The 24,198-nt window shown below is 43.1% G+C and overlaps 1 protein-coding gene across 2 annotated transcripts in view; it reads left to right on the top strand.

The window, feature by feature from the left end:
• The window catches only part of ITGA9 (integrin subunit alpha 9), a 332,993-nt gene that overhangs the window by 235,163 nt on the left and 73,632 nt on the right, over window positions 1–24,198 (top strand). For both annotated transcript variants that reach the window (XM_006124025.4, XM_075921785.1), the window contains exons 19-23: window positions 9,408–9,494; window positions 10,405–10,484; window positions 17,936–18,025; window positions 20,070–20,178; window positions 23,511–23,618. In XM_006124025.4, the coding sequence (XP_006124087.1) occupies window positions 9,408–9,494; window positions 10,405–10,484; window positions 17,936–18,025; window positions 20,070–20,178; window positions 23,511–23,618 (474 nt within the window). The remainder of the gene's footprint in view (window positions 1–9,407; window positions 9,495–10,404; window positions 10,485–17,935; window positions 18,026–20,069; window positions 20,179–23,510; window positions 23,619–24,198) is intronic.

Here is a 24,198-nt window from a genome sequence, read left to right as displayed (position 1 = left end):
TTAATGGAGACAAATCAGATATCCAACAAGGCAATACACAAAAACCTGTTGGAGAACACTTTAATCTTCCTAGGCACCCATTAATGAATCTTGAAGTTGCCTTTTTGTTTCAGACCAATTCCACAAGCCAAATACACAGAGAAGGGTTGGAACTTAACATCATTTACAAGTTTAATTCTTATGCAAATTGTGTGACCCAGGGATGGCTCACACATTATCTTTCACATGTTAATGACTTACCCAACCAACCGAACAATGAAAGTGCTAATGGTTCTTGAGATATAGGTGAGAGGATTATTCTAGGAGGGGGTGGGTGAGATTCTGTGGCCTGCACTGTGCAGGGGGTCAGACTAGATGATCATAATGGTCCCTTCTGACCTTAAAGTCTATGTCTGTGTAGAATCTGGTGTTGGTCAGCTTCCTTTCCAAGTGCAAACTAATGGTTCTTATCAGCTTCTTATAACTATTTAGTCTTTAAGGTGCTACTAGACTATTTGTTGTCTTTTTCGTTTTTCCTGTTACAGACTAACTTGGTTACCCCTCTGAAGCTCTACTCACTGTGGATATGTCTACACTTGCACCCTCTTTCAATAGAGGGATGCAAATGCAGACATTCAAAATTGTAAATGAGGCCGGGATTTAAATATCCTGTGCTTCATTTGCATTATTTCATTATGGCGCTTTTTCGAAATAGTTCTATTTCGAAATAAAAATGCTGTGTAGATGCAGTTATTTTGAAAGAAACCCTGTCTTTCGAAATAACCGGTAAACCTCATTTTTTGAGGAGTAAGGGTTATTTCAGAAGAAGGGGTTTCTTTCAAAATAACCGCATCTACACAGCATTTGTTATTTCGAAATAGGGTATTTTGAAATAGTGGTGGTCCACGATTATGGAAATGAAGCACGGGAAATTCAAATCCGTGCTTCATTTGCAATTTCGCTCAGCTACATTTGAATTCCTCTCTTGGAAGAGGAAGCAAGTGTAGGCATACCCTGTCTCTTTCTTCCTCCCCTCCATTTTTTTCCTTCTCCACCCCTCCTTCCCTTATTTATTCTTAGATCTGGACTTCCAGCACTCCTGTCATCTGAAGTGGGCTGTGCCCACAAAAGCTCATGATACTGTCTACATGTTTTCCTATTAGGGTACGTCTAAACTACATGGCTCCGTCGACGGAGCCATGTAGATTTGTTGTTTTGGCAAAGTCAAATGAAGCCGCGATTTAAATGATCGCGGCTTCATTTAAATTTACATGGCTGCCGCACTGAGCCGACAAACAGCTGATCAAAGCCCTTTGTCGGCAGCCCCGGTAAACCTCATCCCACGAGGAATAACGGGGCTGCCGACAAAGGGCTTTGATGTCGGCAGGGGAGTGTCCAGATTAGCGCGCTGAGCGGACAACAGCTGATCAGCTGTTTGTCAGCTCAGCGCGGCAGCCATGTAAATTTAAATGAAGCCGCGATCATTTAAATCGCGGCTTCATTTGCCTTTGCCTATGTGTCTAATCTACATGCCTCTGACGACAGAGGCATGTAGTCTAGACGCAGCCTTATAGACTAACTTGGCTACCCCTCTGAAGCTTAGTGTCATATGAGTAATCCTAATTCCTAATCAAATTGAACCTCTCTAGTCCAGCACTCTCTGGTCTTACAACAACCATGGTCTAACATGATTTTAGTTAGCCAGCTATCAACTTATGAATGATGTGTCCAAGTTTCTCATGGTCCCATAAAGTTGTTTACAGCCACCAGTCCTGGCTCTCAGTGTTCTGTGCTGCTATTTAGCTCTAACTTACCCCTAAATGTCTTCTAGGGGTCCAGTAAGCAGTGGAATTGTTGGTTATGCTGCTACATAATATTGACCTGCCATGGTTTGGCACCAGTCAGGTCCCAGGAGTGGCAGACCAGACAGGTTCAACCTGTATTTGTACAGTATTACCCATTGTATTAACTTATGGTGCTGCATCAGTCAGAAATCAAACAAAGTATGTTTTATTTCCACCCTTTGGTGAGTATATTTCAGGTGACATTATCAAACATGGACCACTGTTCTGTGCTGTGTTCATCAGTAGGACATACTGGTATACGACAAGGAGGATGATATCCTTGTGAATGACTTTGTCCAGCATTAAAACATCTTTCCACTTACGGAATGTCACATGAGGTATGGAAGGCAGTCAACACCATTGCTTTTCTGTAACAGGTGTTTCTGTAACAGGTGTTTGCTGGCTTAGAATGCATTTATGGTTTCCCTTCTTATCTTCTGACTAAGCATAACATGGCACTGTCCTTTATGTACATCCAGACTGCCACTCTTTTGTCTCCTATTGATTTTACCCTCATCTCTTTCCTTTAATTCTCCTCCCTTCCTCCCACCCATCATCTAATTTTGGGTATAAACTAAACTGAAAATTATCCTTATAGTAAGGGGAAAAAAAGAGAGGGAGAGAAAAGATAACGTTCTGACTGATGTATATTGCAGGAGGACGGAGGGCAAATTGGAGCTCTCTTTGTGCCGGGTTTGTTCTAGTAATGAGGTCCTCCAACATCTAACTCAAATATATCAGCAGTTATTTACATGGCACTGCTCCAGTTTCATATTACCAAAGCATGTGACCCATTAAATATTATAAAGGGGAAGGCATGCTTTCCAAGTGCCAAAACTTGTGCGGTGAAAGGCTGATTTGGTGTGGCCTACTGTAATGCTGGACAGCATTTTTTTTTAATGCTAACCTTCTTTCTATTGCCTCAAAAACCTGCTGTTCTACTGCAGTTCAGTTATGGTTCACATTGACTGGAAAAGAACAAAATCAGAATTGTTCTGTCTGTATCCCCAACTGATGACTTGGGTGTTGTTAGCAAAGCAATAGTGCTCTCATGTTCTTCCATTACTTCCTCCCAAATCTCTCGTGTGGCATAGCAGGTAATAATTCCACAAGCTGACACCTCCTTTTCCTGTATATTTCAGCTATCGTTAAAATGAGCTGTTCCCATGCTGAAATTCTCTATAAACCCAACAAACTTCGTACGTGTGCATAGTATGTGGTCAGGTACTTCATATCAACTAACTATTGGACTTTGAGCCACTTAGTCTTCTCTAGTACTGATCTTGAGTTGTTAGGAGCAGGGATGTTAGAGGCAGCAGCACGGGGTGGCACAGCCTCTGTCTACAGTGGGTCCAAGCTCCCCACGGCTAGAGCCTTCTCTGGCATCCCATAGAGCAGGCTCTGTCTGCAGAGAGCTCAGACTGCCTGCGGGCAGGGACTGCTGCCACAGAGCAGCTTTTGTCTGCTGCAAGCCTGGGCCTGCCACAGGCAGAGGTTGCTTCGTGGCAGCCTTCCCTGTCCCCTCGCTGCTGCTTCTGATAGAGTTAACAGTGCGGAGAGAGGTGCAGGCTGCATCATGGAGCCCCTCTCCCAGCACTGGCTCCTGTCTACTTCTTTCCTGACACTGCCTGTGTAGGAGGCAGCAAGGGGGAACAGTTAGGTCCACAGAGCCCAGCACGCATGGCGAGCCGGTACAAAAGCTGGTTCCTGTGCATATTGGCTTCCGCTTGCCCCCTCACCCTCTTCATGCTGCCTCTCTATCAGAGACAGCAGTGTGGGGGGTTGGGGAGGGAGAGGCTGGGAAAGGCACTGGCTCGCGCCTCCCCCTTGCTACCAATGATACAGAGGCAGAGTGTGTGTGGGGGAGGGGCGAAAGAGGGAATGCATGTAGTGGACAGGATTAACAGATAAGCCCAAACTAATTGTTCAGTCGTGTAGTGTTCTACACGTTGACATCCCTAGTTAGGAACAGTAAAGGCTAATTTGCACCTGTGTAGGGGTAAGAGAAGGAGATGTTGCACATACTCCCCGAAATGGTGTGGGGAAGAGAGAGGCTGTAGACGCTGATCAGCCAGTTGTGTTTGCCAAGAACAGGAAAAAGGCAGGGGTAGATTAGAGGAGAGCATGAGTATAACTTGTGACATTTTCCTTCCTTCTCAAGACTTCATTAGGAAAATATTAACTCACTCAGATAAATTCTTCTGTCATATTATATTAAGGTGGTTATATGAACTACAGGCAGTCCCCGAGTTACGCAGATCCGACTTATGTCGGATCCGCACTTATGAATGGGGCCCTCTCCCTGGTCTCCAGCAGACCAGGGAGAGGAAGCAAAGCCCCAGAACACGCGGGCAGCGGGCAGCCCAGACGCGTCTGGGCTGTCCGCCGCCTGCATGCTCCGCGGCTGTGCTCTGCTTTGCTCCTGGTCCCCCTGGTAGCGTCTGGGCTGCCCGCTACCCGTGTGTTCCGCCGCTTTGCTCTGCTTTGCTCCCCGTCCCCCTGGTCTGCAGACCAGGGGAACGGGGAGCAAAGCAGAGCAAAGCCGTGGAGCCCGAGGGCAGCAGGACAGCCACGGCACGTAGGGCTGTCCCGCTGCCCCCGTGCTCCGCGGCTTTGCTCCGGACACCTGTGGTACAGCAGCTGGGGCGCTGCCGGTTGGTCCCGTAGCGCCGCTCTGGGCGCTACTGGACCAATCCGGCAGCACCCCAGCTGCTCTGCCCCAGGCGTCCTGATTCAGCCACTGCTGGTCAGTTTCAGCAGCGGCTGAATCAGGACGCCTGGGGCAGAGCAGCTTGGGTGCTGCTGGGTTGGTCCAGCGGCGGCGCTACTGGAGCAACCCAGCAGCACCCCAGCTGCTCTGCCCCAGGCGTCCCCAAGTCAGCGTCTGCTGAAACTGACCAGTGGCTGACTACAGGATGCCCCTGCCCGGAGATTCCTGGAATCAGCTGCTGATCAGTTTCAGCAGCAGCTGACTTGGGGATGCCTGGGGTTCTTAAGTTGAATCTGTATGTAAGTCAGAACTGGCGTCCAGATTCAGCCACTGTTGAAACTGATCAGTTTCAGCAGCGGCTGAATCTGGACGCCAGTTCCGACTTACATACAGATTCAACTTAAGAACAAACCTATAGTCCCTATCTTGTACGTAACCCGGGGACTGCCTGTATTGTATCAACTAAGTAGTGGTTGTCAACTTCTTTTCATTTGTGAACCCACAAACATTTCCAATGGACATAATTTGCAGATGCCCAGGGATCCTCTGACCACCGGTTGAAAACCGCTGAGGTAAAGCAACCATGCTACCTGGCCACTTGAGCTCTGGGGCTGGAGCCTGGGTGTGCTCTGGCAGTGTGGTCCAAGGGCTGGGCTGCTAGCTGGGGCTTTGTGACCCTACCTAGCCATGCTGGACTGGGATTGTGGGCCATGAGGAGTGTTGGTTTGGGCTCCTATGGGGGAGGGGGCAGAAGTGTAGGTGTGGGCCCAGCACTGGCACAGGAAGCCAGTATGGTGGTCAGCAGAATTAAGAGGCTCATTGCTAGCTAGCCATGCTCTTACCCATGTGCGGCACTGGAGCTCACTGGCTTACCTTCACCTTTGTTATGAGCAGTGTGCCATAAATAAGGCCTTGCAATCACACACTGAGGAATGATGAGAAAACAAAATGTCTAACAGCTACTTGTGAAATGAGCATGGTCAGTGCTGTGCACTGAATAAGGCCTAAGTCCTGTGGAAAAAATTATACGTGACCACGTAATTAAAGACTCTGTCCCCATTAGGACTGCCATGTGTCCAGTATTCACCCAGACAGCCCTGTATTTTTGCCCCCACGAGGCATACCGTGGAGGTCGACAAATGCCTTTGATGTCAACCATGGTGATTATTTAAATCACCACTTCATTTGGGTATGTCCAGTAAACTAATCTACATGGCTCTGGCGACATACTGTTTCAATGCTATTTTATTTTTAAAAAATGTTTTTGGCTTGGAATCCTTTTTTTTTTATTTGTCTCCCCTCTTTTTTTCCCTTCAACAGAATTTTTTCCTGCATATACACACGGGAGCTGAGTGAAGGTTGCACAGGCAACCATCATTCCGGCATTTTCTAACTTTCCTTTGTGATCTGAATAATGTTATTTTAATGTAGTGTTTTATTTATGTGCAATGTTAAATAGAGTGGTGTACTGATTAAGTAAAGGTGGCTTCCAACTCAGATATGCTACATATACTGGAAGGAGTTTTAAACAAAACAAAAATTTGCTTGTGCAACACAATTCATCATTTACTTAACAGAGTATTCTAAACAACTGGGATCTGGATACTAGTTGTCAATAAACAAAAAGGCCTGGATGTATAGGCAGCAGCCAGCTAGCAAGGCAAATAAGTGACTGGATTTTTCCCATTATCAGATCATGGAGTCCTCTTGGTTATCTTGTCTCTGAGCTCTCTAAGGACAAGGCCTGTGAAGTAATGTTTGAAGAGAGAAGGCAGCCTGTCAGGTCTATCTGTGCACTGTCACCAGCAGACAGCTATGTAAATAAAAGTCTTCTTTAGCTAGTGGAGGCTGGCAGATTAAGGGAGTTTATATGTTAATACAGTTGGATAGCAAGTGAAATTCCAACAACACAGAAATGAAAATGTTCCCAGCTGAAATGTCTGAAGTTTTCTCCTGGTTATGCAGCTGTGGGCGTTTGGTTTTGTGTTTTTCTTTTTTTGCGATACATTCTTTTGATCAGTAACATAAACTTCAGATCATTTCCACCCCCAAATGTTGATGAATGAAAGGAATACTTCACTAAAAGTACCTTTGCTGCAACTGTTATTGTAATAAATGGTTAAATACAGTAGTTAAATGTCACAGCATCTGAACAGTGTGGATTAGCCATTGGGCCAACAGGGCTCAGGCCTGGGGGCCCCATGCCCACCTGGTGCTCCTTCTGGGGAGTGGGCTTGCTGTGGCCCAAGGCGCACAAACCCGTAATCCACGTTTTCATAATGTAAGGGAGATAGTTCATCTGCTGCACTATTTAGCATTCATGGGAATAGATAGATATTAAGAATTACAAGTAAAAAAATCAGTTAAAATTAACTTAGAGGGCAAAATTCTGGCACAAGTTTTGCTGGTGTAATTCTGGAGTAATTCCAGTGACATGAAGACATCTCAAAAGTATTCCAGTGTTTCCTTTTGGATGAAATCAGTGAAAGTCAGCTTGAGTCATCTGGACAAGAGAGATAATATTTTTCCTTGTTCGGGTATTATTTTGTGTTGGTATATTTTGTGTCTGTAATGCCAGAGATGCTGATCTGATCTTCAGTTATCACAAGAAACAGCTGAAGAATCTAACAGGCTGGATGGTGTCAGATTGATAGGATTGGTGGTGATAATTCTTGAGACCAGATCACGTACTCTGCTCGAAACATGATGCCTTCTCAGAGGAACTTTCCATTTGAGGCCCCATTCCAGAAAAAAAATTGAAGCACATGCTTAAGTGCATTCTTCTTCATGGCAATAGTTAAGTTATATGTATAAAACCTATTCGCCTATTGTGCCCTTTCTGAATAGAGGTGATTTCTGAATTGGACTCTAGTCCCAATCCAACAAAGCCCTTTAACATGTACTTAAGCTGTGTCAGCTGAATTCAGTGAGACTACTCACATGTGAAAAGCTAAGTGATTTGGGGGAACAGAAGCTAGGCAGAAAGACAATGACTTGATACAAAATTGTACTGTCAAACATAGAAGATGGTGCTGCCTTAGGACCAAATTCTGATCCTAAAAAAGTCAACATTAATTGACTTTATTGGATCAGCATTTGGCCATATTAGGGCCCCTCCATCCTTTTCACCTGTACGATTATGTAGATTCAAGGTATATCCTGTTTTTCATTAGTCCTGAGGAGAGAATGCACTTTTGTAATTTACCTGTGTTGCTGTCTGATCACTAAAGAGAATTGTTACATCTATAAAGTGCCCTAGGCCATGTTAGTACATAGTGCTTTTTTGTAACCAAGGAGGATGTTGGGGAGAGCCACAGGGCTGGAGGATCTGAAGGAGAGAAGGTGGGTGCGGTAATATCTTTTGTTGGACCAGCTTCTGTTGGTGGAAAGTCCAGTCTATTGAGCTTCACAGAGCTCTTCCTCTGATTTTGGGAAGATAACCAGAGTGTAACAGCTAAGATGAGACAGGTTGCTAGCATAAGGGGTTCGTTTACACATGCTGTAGAACACTTAAAATAAACTGGGCAATTAACCATTTTGCAGTCCTAGATAGTAGGCAGCGGGCTATGTTTATAAATTGTTGTGATACTAATGTGTCGTAAAACTAGTGACTCTTTTAACTAGTTTTAATTATTATTAAAGTATTAAATTATTGTTAACTGTATGGTTTTTAATGTCCAGCCGAATTATGAATAAGTTCCCAGGCTCAGCTTTTGAATGAATTGTGCAGGTTTCCTGTGAGGATGAGGATTGGGAAGTCAGACATAGCGGGTTTGCTTTTTTTAAAAGTATCTTCCCACCGGTGAATTTGTCTTTTATCACTTTTCTATATGAGTTCATTTGCCACAGCAAGGCTCCTGTTGTGGCAACACTTCAGTGTCCCTTCCCCTTTTGCTCCCCTTCTTCGGTGGCCCTGCTGGTAGAGTCTGGCAGCACTGGGGCAAAAGGGGCAGTGATCTTAAAACGCTATCACAGCAGTGCTACAGGATCCTAGTGGCAGTGCTGCTGACAGGAGGGGAACAAAAGGGGCAGATGCCCTGGGGTCCAGTAATCTGAAAGGGCCCTAGGCTCCAGCTGCCACAGCAGCTGCCAAAAATCCTGGACCCTCATATCGCTGCTGGAGCCTCAGGACTCCTGGCTGCTGCTGTTGTGGCCTCAGGCTCCACCGTGGTGGCCGTGAAAGGCTGGATGGAGGGGGGAATCTCCCTTCACCCGAAACCCAGGATGAGCCCTCTCCCTACATTGCCAAGGATTCTGAGCCTGGTACAGGTCACAGCAGGCATCTACTTTCACCTCAGGCATTTGAGAGATTAGTTGAAATCCCCCACATGTTGCTACAGGTGCGTTTATGACCTATCGATTTTGAAAAGTGTGTTGTGGGGAGCGTTGATCAGGGTCGCACTGGAGATAGGTCTGCAGATTTTCCATCTGTTGTTCTGGCAAGATCTTGTGCCTCTTTGAGTTGATGTGTCCTGATCTGTGGGGAGCTTAATTCTGAGGGCAAGGTTGGGGCTTGACTGAAGGCCATAAGATCTGAATAGTTTAGGGTATTGATTGTCCTCTGCCTCCAATATGCTTCCTTCTCTGGAACATGAAGTTTCCCCTTTCTTTCCTCATGAGCAATTGTACAATAATTTTTTTTTCTTCCATTCCTAACAATATCTGAGGTTCACAGACACTGTTATGAAGTGTGGTGCTGTATATTTCCATTTGTCTTGACTGTTAACATTCTGGGAACTGTGCAGTTAGGGATGGCAAAGATTTCTTTCATTCCCTTTGTTTGGTGTCTCTCCATTAGGAATGTTCCTTTTATTCTATCAAGTTTCTCCAGCACCACCGATTCATTGGCATATTTTTTTCTCCCCTTCCTTCAGGAAGAGCTGGGCATAGCCTGTGAGCTGTTGGAGTCAGACTTCCTCAAGTGCAGCGTGGGATTTCCTTTCATGAGATCCAAGTCCAGGGTAATGTGCTGAGTGAGATTTTCTCTTTCGGGATGATAGCTCGTGAACCCTTTTGTGCCAACAAGGAAAGACAGGCATAGACCTGCAAGGCAAAGGCATGATGGCTTTGTGACACCAATGAGTTTTTATAGCTCTCCCATAGGAACGCCATAGTTGCCTTTTGTAATTGCTATAAGATGGGGCAGCTCTTTCCCCCTGAACAAAGTCAGCAACAGTGCTGTGCCCATTGTAATGCTCATGCAGTGCTAATGGTAGTTGACTGGTGCTTTGCAGCTGCCAGAAAAAAATTGCGTAATGCTTCCTCAGCAGAAAGTTAGAAGAGGAGTCTCTAGCCAATCTATTTTTATTGCCTGGCTTTGTTTTTATTTTGTATCTTCTCATGCTATCAAAAGTACATTGAAGTGCAGTTATGGTTAGATCAATGCCTACAAAAACGACAGCATGCATTTCCATATTGTCTCCCAATGACTGCTAGGTAGAATTGTGCTCAATTAGTTGGCCAGAAAACATACCCCTTCATACTGGGATCTGAAAATCCAGTTGTGTTCTTTCTGCCACTGGCATTGCCAACAAAAAAATAATGAGATCAAAACTGTATAGTTTTATTGCTCATGGAGTAGACAGAATGATGAAAGCTGTCTCATCTGGGGAACATCTGACCTTTATAATAAGTTAGGGCATCTTTAATACATTGACATGTGCAGTATTCTATAAACTGTCCTACATAATCTTCAGTATTCTAATAAATAAAAACATATGGCAACCAATATTAAGTATATAAAAATAGAATATTTCTGTGCAGATATAGTGCACAGCTCAAGCATGTGTCTGTGTGTGGAGGAGATATGAAATTCTAGAATAGGAAAAGCAATGTATAATAGTCACTAAATGCCACTTTTTCTTTCTATAGTATGACTTCAGTGTGATCTTTGATACAAGCCACTTGTCTGGGGAAGAGGAGTTTCTTTCATTCCTAGTAACTGCCCAAAGGTAAGGTCCCTCATTTGGTCATATTTCTTGGTGCAATTGCAGACTTTTGGCCGTATGAAATATATGCTGTGAAATTCATATATTGCATGACATATAATAAATAACTGAAAGGTAATTATTAGGACCAAAATAATATATTCTGGTGACCTAAAGAGAGCAGAAAGTTGGCTTACCCATGATCCTTAGTATGCTGAAGTGCGTAAACCTGGCACAAGGAGATGTATTGTGGTTGTCTTTGCACTCTTGCTGCCAGATGGGTGCAAATTAGAGCAGTCCTTAGTGTGTTCTAAATTGTATTGGAGGGCAAACCAGATCTTAGTGGACTTCAGAAGCAGAAGATCACAAAGTGGCATGAATTCACCTTTCACTGCTCACCCCGTTGAGCCTTGCACCAAGTGCAAGACTCAGTTGCATCTGAGCATTTGTGCCAGTGCTTGAGTGCAGAAAAGTGATTGGACCCACGTCAAAAAGCATTGTGCATTGATTAGATGGGTGGTCCGGGTTCTTCTTTAACCTGTTGAAAAGTTGCACACACATTTTTTTTCCTGTTGATCATTTGTGTGGTGTGAGTGGCTGCATAAGACAATTGAGTAGTGCCCTTCCCAAAAGAACAATCTGAAACTTGTTACAGAGTGGGTTAGGCTGAATGTCTCTTTGCATACAGAATTCTTATAAATGTATCCACAGGGTTTTGATCTTAGACTCAGTGAAAACCATAACATGCTCTGTCTGCTTTCTAGGAGGCTCTGCCGTAAAGAAACAAAATCTAACTGTGATTAGGTCACAAGAACTCTCTGATGATAGTGTGGCTTTATTAACCTGTGTTCCTAACACTGCCACTACTGAAATATGATTAGCTGGGGCTTTCATTTTCTGTGAGTGTGACTGCAGATGCATGAAGAGGCCCATTTTGCATCCTTCCATGTCAAGATGAACATAATCACTTCTAATCCCTCCATCCCCACTTGCATGATCAACCCCACTCCTGAACGGCTGGAGATGAGAGATCAACACTAGCAGTTGCTCAGTGATTCTTTTCTCATAAGCATCCTCCACCCCCAAAATGACAGGTGTGTGGAACAAGATCCTGTAGCTTGTGCTGCTGCTATGAAATACTGTAAGAGAGCCCGTCACATCAGAGGGCCAAGACTGTATGTGTCTAATATGTTAGAGAAATGTTGTTATCCATGAAGAGCAGTTCATCTACTCTATAGCAATCTCTTGTATAAGTCCTACTTGTTGCATGAACTTAGTTCCATGGAGTCTCCTTTAATTTCAGTCAGTGTTTTCCAGAACTTGTAAAACATAATGAAGAGAAATATGTATATAACTCACTTCCCTGGAGTCAGATCCATCTCTCAATATACTTAGTAAAGTTTTCCTGGTGTCTACCCTAATTTTATGAGGAACCTATGTTAACCTATGAAGAGCCTTCCATTAAATCATGCATTCTATACTCCAAATCGCTGTACACAACATAGAAAGAGCCTAAAAGGGTTCTCCAAGTTAGTTTTCACTTTGTATTTATGAAATGAAGACTATGTAGTGCTGGTTCAAGGAAACCCTTATTTCCCTCCCCTGCAAAGCACAGGTTTAGGGGAAGGTGTAATAGGTTGTCAATCCCTCTGGGGTGGGAGAAATCTATAGTGCATCAAGAACTTGTGTGTGCATGTGTGTAGATAGTTTGGAGAATCAGAATAATTAGAGGGAAGTTTTATATATAAAGAAGGACATAAAGCACAGACTTGTGGCTAAGACTTGAGGTCTGGATTCGTATCCTGTCTCCCTCACTTTATATTATGAGATGGAGAAGTTAAGTACCTGAACAAGTAGGTTGTGCCCATGTAAACTCATGATACCATCTACATTTTTGTTAGTCTCTAAGGTGATGTAGCACCATTTGTTGTTTTTTAAGTTTAACCAACAAGTTCTACTTCTTCTAGCAAAATGGGATAATATTACTTCTCTGCCTCACTACAATAGTGAGAGCCATAGAAAAACTAACAAATAATGAAAATGAGAGGAAACCTGTAATGTGCCCCAGTCAAGCTGTGATAAAAGGAACTTCCGTATTCACAGTGTACTCAAGCCAGCACTGTAGAACCATCTTAGCATTGAACGATTCTTACTTCCTATCCGAAGTGCTGGAAGTGTAGGAAGTGCATGTCTCTCTAGAAGTTAATCCTTTTCCGGGTAGTAGGGGGCTCCCAATGGGCTCATTGGAGATGCAAGTTGGCTAGCACAGTCTGAAACAGCCTAACGGAGGAATAGTCTAATATTTACTGTACAGAAACATGCACTTTTTGGGGAAGCAACATGGGTCATTAGAGCAGCATTCACTAAAGCTTTAATCTCCGGTAATACCCCGTGTGGGCAGAAATGTTGCTCCTTTTTAGAGGGATAGACTCACTGGTGTATACCTTTAAATTCTGATTGCTTACAGATGACTAGTTCCACTTTCAGGCACTGCATCTCCTTTGGTATTTTTGTGACATGCTACAAAATGGCACTGGTTTTGGAGACTTAAAACCTGTGCAAGAGGAAAGGATGTCATAAAATGTTTGTTGTGTGGGGTGGGGTATTTGGAGTTCTCTTCTGGCATGTGGTTTTGTTTAGTGATAATCACATCAAAGAAGGCTGTGCTGTATGGTACAGGTTGCACCCCTATAAACCAGGACTCTGATGCTCCAGGATCAGTTTGTCCTGGTGCTCTGTGGTAGGGCCACGAATCCGGCGTGATGCAGGTCAGAGCCCGGGAGTCTGGCATGTGAGGGGAGGGGCTGGGAGCTGGTGTGTGACTCAGCTGGGCTGGGAAGGTGGGAGGGCTGGCAAGGCCAGCATGCATGACCCAGCTTTGCAGGGGGATGGGAGGGTGTGTGAAGCCAGGAAGCCTGGTGCGCAACTCAGCTGGGCTGTGGGGGTGGGGCAAAGGGAGGATGGAAGCCTGGAAGCCCAACATGGCTCATCTGGGCTGTGGGGGAGCCAGGGAGGCCGGCATAAGGCCCAGCTGGACTTGGGAGGGAATGAAAGTGGGGCAGAAAGTCCAGCATGTGACCCAGCTGGGCTGCCAGGGGAACCAGGAGCCAGGAAGCCTGGTGGGAAGGGCAGGGCAGGGGGTGGGGCCATCTGCAGGGGCTCCAGAAATGACCTCCCCTGATCCAGCAAAATCCCTCTTCTGGGACCAGTCAGGTCCCAAGGGTGCCATACCAGGGAGGTCCAACCTGCAATAACAGCCACTTACTCTTGGGGGCATTCTGTGGCCCTCCCACCCCGCAAAAAAATTATAAAATTAAAATTCTGCACAAAATATTTTAAAACTGTTTGTTTTATTTGTCAATAAATAAATGCAGAGTCTTCAACGTGGGGGGGCTTGGGCCACTGGCTGCATGAAGATGAGAGATCACCCCACCTTATAGCCTTGCTGCCCACAACATAAACTCAGTGGTGAGGCGAACACAGCACAAGGCCTGGGCCTCCCTAAGAAACACCCAAGGGTTCTGCCCCTCTGTGCCAGGTGCACCAGGCCAGGGCAGCCTGCTTCAGTCAGGCAGGATCTAAGTGTGAAGGGGCTCAGTATGGAGAGATCCAGGTATGGGGCGAAAGAGTTTTGTGTGGGCAGGTGGCTCAGGTATGAGGGCGGGGATCCAGATGCCCAGAGGCTCAGTGGAAGGTTTCCAGTGTACTGGCATTCTACAGGGGCTTCCAGGTGATGATAGTTGGGATTTGGCCAAGGGGGTCTGGATTTGGAGGTCCCTGCGGGGGGTCTGGGTGCTGGGGGAGAGGGGCTTAGTGGGGTGGGAATATGGATGTAGCTGTTAGGGATCAGTGCCCTGGGGGGCGCAGAGTGGTGCAGAGTGATGAGGCTCACCAGGGGGCTTGAGTGCACGGAGCTCAATGAGGGTGGTTTCTGTGCCGGGGATCTCCAAATGAGGTTCAGTGGGGTGGAGTTCAGCTATGGAGGGCTAGGGTAAGGCTGTACCAGGTGAGGCTTGGCAGGGGTGTCTGCGGAGGGGAGGTCTGGATACATGGGGGTTGGGGTGGATGGGGGAGCTGCTCCCCGAGCAATGACACCTCCTCCCATAGCTAAGAAGAGATGGGGGCAGGAAGTAGGGGAGGATGCGTAACTTCATGCATCTGGGGAAATTTTCTAGAAGTTGGCCTGACACAGCCCCAGCCACTCCTTGCAGAGGAATAAGTCCTGTCTCCAGACCAGCTGGGACTAGCAGCTGATCCTAGGGTCGGATTCACTGGCTGGGGTGTCCCCAGCCCTGCAGTAATTTACCCCTCTTCTGGCTGTTCTGGGGACCTGAAACAGTGTACCTGTACTGCTAGGGAGTACTGTATGACTGCTCTTGCAGGTTCCCTTTGCTTTCATGTCAGAAAGTCATTTTTTGTGTGTGGAAACAAATAAATATATGGGTAATATGAATTCTGCACATGCGCAGTGGCACAGAATTCCCCAAGCAGTAAACAGTCCTATTGAACACATGTAGCTGCCTGCAAGTCCAGCTTAACATTTCATACAGCACGTACCCAAGATGTCTGTTATAGCCTTGGGAACACTACCCTATAATAAGTTGGTTTTGTTTGGTCAAATGTTTAGGTTCATGAATGACTCTAGTACCACCTTGATAACAGAAAGCCAAATTGAAATAATACAGTAAAACTCCAATAGTCCGGCATCCAATAGTCCGGCACTCCTGATAGTCCGGCATCAAAATGGCAAGAGCCTAGTGAGTGAGCTTCGGCAAAAAATGAGTCACAAGGTAACAGCAGCAGCAGCAGCTGAACTGAGCAAAAAGGGTAAAAAAGGCTTAAAAAACCTAAAACATTACAGTATACTGTATACAGTATGTACAATAAAAAGGGTTAAGAATACTTTATATATAGTATATAATGTATACAGTATATATATAACCAGCTTATAGTACCTCCTGATAGTCCGTCATATCTGATAATCCGGCACCACCTAGGTCCCATAGGTTCCGGATTATCGGAAGTCTACTGTACTTAGAAAAGGTAGTTCAGAATGATTTTTCCATCGTTTGTGACATTCAGGCTCACCGACAAAATAAGTGTCTTTGCAATTTTGTCCTCAGAATAAATCGTTCTTCACAAAGGCATACAGCATTCTCCATAAATATACATGTGCCATTTGTGGAGAGGTTCATTTTATATAATAATGTTGATTTAATACAGCGCTATTTTAAAACATGCTACCAAATAGTAATCTAGATCATAAACCCCATAACCATCCTTTTACCCACCTCTGGAGCATCACAGCTGTTTTTGATGGTATGAGCAACATTCTGCACCCGGGATAAGGCATGAAAATTAATGTGTCAATTTAAAGCAACGGGGAACTTAGGAAGGCAATTACTGAAGTTGGAAATTGGCCACATTTGGGGCCCTTCCTCCTGAGAAATGTACCATAGAACTGTCAGTGACCTGAAGTAATCCAAAAGACTTTAGTGTTTGTGCCATTCAAAAGACAGTATCACAGTGTTCTCACCTATCAGAAGCATTGGCTCTTTGCTCACTCAGGCTAAGTCTACACTACAGAGGGTTTGGTGGGTTTTTTTAAAAAATGGCCATTTTTCCAAAAAACTTGAATTCTGGCCACACTGAAATCATGTTCTTTTGAAAGAAAATCGGAAGAACAGAGGGGGTTTTCTGACATTGGTAATCCACATTCTATGAGGAAGAAGCCTTTTTCCGAAAGAGCTCTTTTGGAAAAAGGGGTGTATGGACAGGGAAGAGGGAGCTCTTTCAAAAGAAGAGGAAAGAGGCAAAAGCACAGGTGCCCTGGTGGCCACTCTGTCTATAGTAATCACAGCTTAAATGCGAGATAACGTCCTTTCAGTGTGGACACTATCTTTTGAAAAAGCAGATTTTTTCAATGCGCTTTGGCAGTGTGGACGCTCTCTTCCAGAAGTTCTTTCGGAAGATCTCTTCCAGAAAAGCTTCTTCCGAAAGAAGCCTGCAGTCTAGACATATCCTCAGTGGGAAACATGCTGTATACCAGCAATGGAAATGGGCTTTACTCTTTACATTTGAATTTGGATCTAAGCTGTTCTGAAAGTACCTTTTGTAACTGCTTTGTCGATTTACAGACATCCACATCACTTGAAATTACACCAAAGTACATATTTCTCACGGCATGATATGAAGTCAACAGTACTGATTTGGAATCATCTCAAAAACTTTTAGGAACGTTAAGAATCTCAACTTTGGTTTGGCCCAGCTTTGGGGATAGCAATATAGCAACAAAATTTGGATTCAGATCCAAACTTTTTCAGAAATCAAGGATTTTTAGATTTAGAGTTTTGCTCAACTCCATTTAGCTTATGAGAGCTGATGAGTTTACAGTCCAAGGAAGTATAGTTGGTGATATGCTTCTTATTGAGAAAACCTATGACTGAAACTTCTTGATTGTCATTTTCTTATGCCAAGAAGAGGTAATCTAAAGTAATATTTGGCGGACTCTGAACATGATATCACATTTCTACTTGTGGGTTTTATTATCCAGTGCCTCTAAAACTGGAAGGTCAGAGAGATTTCCAGAAACAATATGTCTCTGTATATCCCATTGGAATAAATGGACATGATTGTGTATGTGAATGAGAGGTGAATACACCTCTTTCTTTGCTCCATATTTTGGACTTTTGCCAGGCCATGTAATAACACCTAATAAAAACCTATGTGACTTTCATTTTGAAAAACAACTAAATGTGATATAGGATGTTTTAGAGTACAGGCCTCCGTCGGTATGCAGGGCTTCCAAAGTACATAGTTTCCAGTAATACTATTTGGAGCTGCTTAACTATAGTTTCATTTACTGATTTGAGAACCGTAGGACCACCAAACTGTTCTGAGACCCACCTTGAAAAGAACGGCACAATATGGCAGATAGAGTGAGTAATTTGATTGATTGTAAATTATTTTGATTATGTCTGGTATGTAAGATGGAGACTTGCCATTATTTTACTGCAGTAGTTTTCCATGTCAAGTGAATTTAGAAGGGTTCTCATCTTATAGGTACATTTTCAGCATCTCTCTTAGAGTGTGTGTCTGCACTGCAGGTGGGGATGTGCAGTAAGCTGAGTACAAGCCCTCCTGGACCCTCTTTGGATGGCTAGCTTAAGAGGGCAGCTGTTCCAGCACAGAGAGATAATGCAAGTCTGTGTTCCTGAATGGGAAGCATGATCCCAACTGCAGTGTAGATCTGCCCATATAGCATCTGCACAAAGGCAGTCCAGAAGAGACAAACTTTGTGTGTATGGATGCAGTTTACAGATGTAACTGTTAAAAGTCTCTGTAAAATACATCACTCACACACAGAGGCTCAGAGTAAATGGCAGACATGAGTTAATAGCTGCATGACTGCACCCATGTAATTGATTGCAAAGCCTGTAGGTTTACAGCATGCTTATTTGTCCTTTCTGACACAGTGGAAACCTAGAACACTCTGAATCGCTACATGACAACACTCTGACCCTGGCAGTGCCTCTGGTGCATGAAGTGGACTCATCTATCACTGGGTAAGTGACCAATTATCACACGACAAAAAATAAAAATAAAACACTAACAAGAACATGGAAATTTCATCCAGCGGAAATTTACATTCTTCTTTGTTTACATGTGGCCAGAAAGCTGTTTTTTTTCTAGATTTGTTTCCCAGACTTCAAAAACAGGACATCATCATTCATTATCTGGGATTTATTTATTGCACCCACTTCTTCTCCAGCCTGTAACATTAGATAGTTTAGTTTTTGATTTAAGTTGTTGCAGTTCTGTGAATGTGATAGGCCTTTTAAAAAAATAAAGGAAAAAAAAAGACTAAATGAACCAAATCTCATTCCAGAGGATATGTCTGAAGATATGGTTGAGAATTGCCAGGGCAAAGGTTAGGGTCAAATGTTCTGGGATTCTCTGAATAATGGTGAGACCTAACTGTTTGCCTTTCTGTTTAATGTCATAGTCAAAACTAGCTTGTGTTTATACTTCAACCCCCATTCTCCTTAGTAGGAAAGGAGTTTGAATAAAAATAGAGAGGTTCACATCATATAAAGGCTGAAATATTTGCAATACACTGGCCTAGTGTGTCTCTGTAGATACATTCATGGAGAAAAGGTCCATCAATTACTATTAGAAAGAATGGGAAGGAATGGTATCCCTAGCCTCTGTTTTTCAGAAGTTGGGAATGGGAAAACGGACCATTTGATGGTTACCTATTCTGTTCATTGCCTGTGGGGCGCTTGTCACTGGCCACTGTCGGGAGACAGGATATTGGATTAGATGGACCTTTGGTCTGACCCAATGCGGCCATTCTTATGTCCCTCTCTAGAGATTGGATCTCATAAAAAGCTGTTGTCTATAAACTACGGGTATGACTACACAGCAGGGCTAAAGTCGAATTAAGCTACACAACTTAAGCTATGCAACTGATGTAGCTGAAGTCAAAATAGCTTAGCTCGGCTTTAGGCACTGCCTACACTGCAGGAAGTTGAAGGAAGAACACTCTTCCTTCAACTTCCCTTATTCCTCGTGAAATGAGGGTTACCATGAGTCAGAGTAAGACATCCTCTAGTTCGACATTATTTCGACATAGAGGCTTGTAGTGTAGACGTGCACTATGTTATTTCAGAATAATGTCAGTTATTCCAAAATAACGCTGTAGTGTAAATGTACTCTTAGGTGCTTGACCCTTTAGATGTGCCATTTGATGCTAAACCTTTTAGCTCTAGAGAGTCAAGATTCAAATCCCAAGAGGCGATCCGGGCAGTAACTAACTCGGAATTAGATGACCCAACACCAAAGTGGAATAATGACGTGCACTGGGCTCGTGTGGTTTACATGTACCTTCCTCTCGGGGAATCCCACTCTGAGCATTCGGTGTCTGCAAAACTCCAAGCCCTATGTTTACCACCATTTCTAACAACCCTCTGTATGGATCCTTTGTGGGGAGGGAATCCTTGTCGCATGACCATCTACTGTCTGAGCTAATGGACATGACACTACTTTATCATTAGCAAAGGACAAAGACACCACTTGCGCACTATTACAAATTGTGAGAGAACAGATACCTGCATTTATTTAAATTCACTGTGTGAGTCAGTGAAGGATGTGGGTAAACCTTTGGGTTTATGGCCAAGTCAGCCTTTGACGTTTTTGGCTTGTTTTCCTGTCACACTATACTGGAAGAAAGTCACATAACTCCAGTTAGTGCACATAGCTGCCAGGAATGTGGAAGATGTGGGTGAGCCTACTCAGACCAGAGAAGAATATCCTTTATTGAGAAGAACCTTTATTGAGATGTGAAAAAGTCTGGATAACCTTGTCATTCATTTTCATTTTTAGCATGTCTGCACTTGCAGGCTCCAAAGAGCCATTAAGATTGTGTTTGTCTGACCTACTGCTGTTGAGGAGGAAATACAGCATAGACAGTAGGGTGGGAAGGAAAGGGTTCCATTGCCTTACCTCTCCTAAATCTCTGCATGAACTCTACGCCACACTATCAATCCACAAATACATCTAATATAGATGACAGATGGAGATGACTGAGTTCATGTCTTAACTTTTCAGAACTGTCTCCCCAACTTCCTTTGTTTATGGCGAGTCTGTGGAAGCATCCAACTTTGTTCAGCTGGAGAATTATGAATGTCTTTTTCAGCCTCTCAACTTCACTCTTCAGGTAAAATTGACCCACATTTACAGCTTTTTCTCTTGATAGCACATTTTATTGTTTGGGGAGATTGGTGCACATTTCTTTATCCCAGTATACTGTATTATACGTACATTTTAGGATATTGTGTCCACAGTGGACTAAAATAGTCTGCAGAGACGGTGTTTTTCCTTATCTTAATATATTATTAAAAGATTTGCAAATAGGGTATATCAGTTTCATGAACAGGGAGCTGCTGCTGTTTTTTCCCTTTCATCACATGCAGAATGAATAGTTCTGTTCGTTGTAGTGCTACATCTAAGGTTCAGTCCAAGTTTCCAAAGGTAAGAACCACTATTTTCAGTGGCATAGTGCTTAAACCAGAGGATCAAGGGTTGCTGCATGTGAACGTCAACATTACAGTGTGCACAGTGCTTCTTCCTAGAGAATAATGCAAAGAATGGACCAGAACTGTGCAGTGCATCTGTGTTTGCATGGGAGTTTAACAGCACAGGATAGGGTGAGAAGTGTTCATTTTAAACATGTGAGACAGTGTCTCAAAATTACCTGTGCAGGTCTATGGGATCATCCTTGTCATGTGGATAACATAGCTTCTGGTGCAGTATAACTTGTGGGATGCATGTTAGATCAAGAGCTTTTGATAGGACCAAAAGGAACTCATCTCACTATTTGACTGTGTTATGGTTACCTTTACGCATCCTTTTTTACCACTAGATGGAAGTAGGGGATGACAGATCATGCAGATGTGGGAGGATGGGGGATCATTTGTAGAATATTGTAAACAATCATTTTTCATTTTCCCTTCTTTCTCTCCACTGTTCTCTTAGGCATGATGCCACTTAACTCATAATGGGTAACACATGCCTCCATCTATGGGCAGGCTAAAGTCCAGAGCAGTTAAGCCTCTCCTGTCATGCGCAGCCTGTAGCTATTTATTAAAAAGGAGAAAAAGCAGGGTGTTCAAACTGGGATTTCAGTATGGTAAAGCTCTTGTGAACCAGACTCCTAGTTCCTGTGACTCTGAATTTATTCTTGGGGATTTGCAGTTTTTCCATAGTCATTTATTGGTTAGAAAATAGATAAAGACCAGATGTACTGATGTTTTGACTAAATGATAACTTTCCATAAAAGAAAATTATACAGAATGTATAAGAATAGAATCTATACATGAATAATATATCCCTCTCTCCTGATCTTTCAAGCAAACACAAGTTGCAATGTGAGAGTTTTCATATAGAAATTGAAAATTATATTATAACAAGTCACAAATCTGCCCTCCAGTACCGTGGTAAACCTCAGAATGTGTGTGTGTGCGTTAAAACGCAGACTGTGTGTGTGTGTGTGTGTGTGTGTGTGTGTGTGTGTGTGCGTGCGTCACAGAGAGGTGGGGGGGAGAGAAGGAGGGTTCATAATGGGGAAAGCATGGTATATACCACAATTTGTTTAATTGTTTTTAATGATTTGCCTACCATTTATTAAACTTCTCCAGATGGAGAAAAGTAAAATTTTTTTCACCAGAAAAGAGATGAATTTATAAAAACGCATAGGGCTCGTCTACACTGGCCCCTTTTCCGAAAGGGGCATGCTAATTTCACAGGTCGTAATAGGGAAATCCACGGGGGATTTAAATATCCCCTGCGGCATTTAAATAAAAATGTCCGCCGCTTTTTTCCGGCTTTTAGAAAAGCCGGAAAAGAGCGTCTACACTGGCCCCGATCCTCCGGAAAAAAGCCCTTTTCCAGAGGATCTCTTATTCCTACTTCAAAGTATTTAGATTATACAACAAATTATGTACAACAAGCCTATTCAAAGTAGGAATAAGAGATCCTCCAGAAAAGGCCTTTTTTCTGGAGGATCAGGGCCAGTGTAGACGCTCTTTTCCGGCTTTTCTAAAAGCCGGAAAAAAGCGGCGGACATTTTTATTTAAATGCCGCGGGGGATATTTAAATCCCCTGCGGATTTCCCTATTACAACCTGTGAAATTAGCATGCCCCTTTCGGAAAAGGGGCCAGTGTAGATGTAGCCATAAGGTTTTGGGCAATTTTTATCTGTGAAAATCTGCATTGAGGCAAATGTTAAAAAAAACCACACACACAAGAAAAGGAAGGGCCCTTGCTTGTTGTACATAATTTGTTGTATAATCTAAATACCTCTCATTAAAATAACTATTTTTCCTTATCATGGTGGGATTGTCCATTTTTAAATTTCAAATTTGTTACCTTATGCTCATGTTTCAGGCAGTATTTGTGATGCTTTATTGTAGATGGAGCCTCCTCTCCTTTCTTGTGTCTCAGGGCTCTTGTAAAGACTTGGCATTCTAAGCAAGTCCTCTTTATTATTCATGCATTCCTCAAAATATATACAATGCCTCAAGAAAGAAGACTTGTATTTTAATATTTATAGACCTTCGGATGCTCAACAATGCTGGTGTGGAACATTATATATTTAGACAATGAAATCTCAACATAGTTGAATGTTTTTAATTGGATTGTTTAATATTTTGATTATATTTATATGTATTAGCGGTGGTCAGAAAATGTTTTTCCCTTTCCATGAAAAATGTGGGCAAAATATTTTAAACATGAATTTTTCATGGATATTTTGAGGGGTGGTTTTTTTGCGGGGAAGAGGAGTGTGTGTTTTATGAAAGCTGTGTATTTTATGCCTGAAACTTTTCTGTTCGGGCTAGACACTCTTTTGGATTACAATGAAAAGTCAAATCTTGTTCTGTTGAACCTCCCCAAAATCTAAACCTGCATTAAGGATGCTCAAGTGCATTCCTTATCAACACAGTTGTTAAACCCGGAGGTCCAGTAGCCAAGTTCATCAGTCCATGTTGGTTTGTGCTCCTTAAGAAAAACACACACAAAATTATAATGCAGTGGTTATTATAATGGAAAGGAATTCCACTGATAGGGAAAGCAGTGCTCTTTTCATTCTTCTAAACAGTATTATTAACACATTCAAAATGTAATCATTGACCATGTCTCCATATAATAGACAAAAGCCACATGCCATTTAAGTTGATATGTGGTTTTTTGTTTACTTGCCACTGTACATCAATACTGTGTTCACTGTGTACACTGGGTGAAAATACTAAATATCAAAGGAGTAAAAATTAAACTAAGCCCTACTGCTGTATCCCGTGCATTATATAAGAGTTCTTAGTGAATACTCTCAAAAATGGGGAACATGAGTGAACTTTGGAAATATATCTGTAACCCCTGTTCCCTCTGAGTAATTGTGTAAAGTCAATGAAGAGAATTACAGTTCTGCAATAATTTTATATTTATGATCTTTTACATGTGTACTTGTATTTATATGCATTTTTACACTTTAAGGTTTACAACAGTGGACCAAGCACTCTCCCTGAATCTTTTGTTGAGATTTTGTTTCCTAACCGCCTCTCTGCTAGTGGGCCTGAAACTTTTCATATTCAGCAAATGATGGTGAGTACTTTGTCATGTTTCTTCAAATGGTAAAACTTCTTGTTTCTCACAGACACCGCATTAACTGCATTCTGATTAAATAATTTGCTCTATAGTGGAGTCTGATGCTAATCCACATGCATTTAGATCAGTTTTCTGATCATACATATCACCATACATATCCAACTTAAAACTAAATATAATATTTATATCATATTATGCATCATCGTTAACAAAAATCAGTTTTTTTTATGGTTGTTTATAGATGCTAGTAGCTACATTTAAAAAAATGTGTCTACCGTCAATAAAACCATCCCATGCAGATGTTCTGACAAAGGATTCACTTTTGGGGTTTCAGGAGTTCTTGGCTATGTCTACACTGCAGGCTTCTTGCATAAGAACTGTTTTGCGCAAGAGTTTCTGTGCAAAAATTCTTGCGCAAGAGGGCGTCCACACTGCCATGTGCTTTTGCACAAGAGCGTCCATGGCAGTGTGGTTGCTCTCTTGCACAAGAAAGCTCTGATGGCCATATTAGCCATACAGGTTTCTTGCGCAAGAAACCCCTGTTGCCCGTCCACGCTGTCTTCTTGCGCAAGAGCTC

Source organism: Pelodiscus sinensis, chromosome 2 (genome assembly GCF_049634645.1).
Source record: "Pelodiscus sinensis isolate JC-2024 chromosome 2, ASM4963464v1, whole genome shotgun sequence".
NCBI lineage: Eukaryota > Metazoa > Chordata > Testudines > Trionychidae > Pelodiscus > Pelodiscus sinensis.
This window is presented reverse-complemented; position numbering and strand designations above follow the sequence as displayed.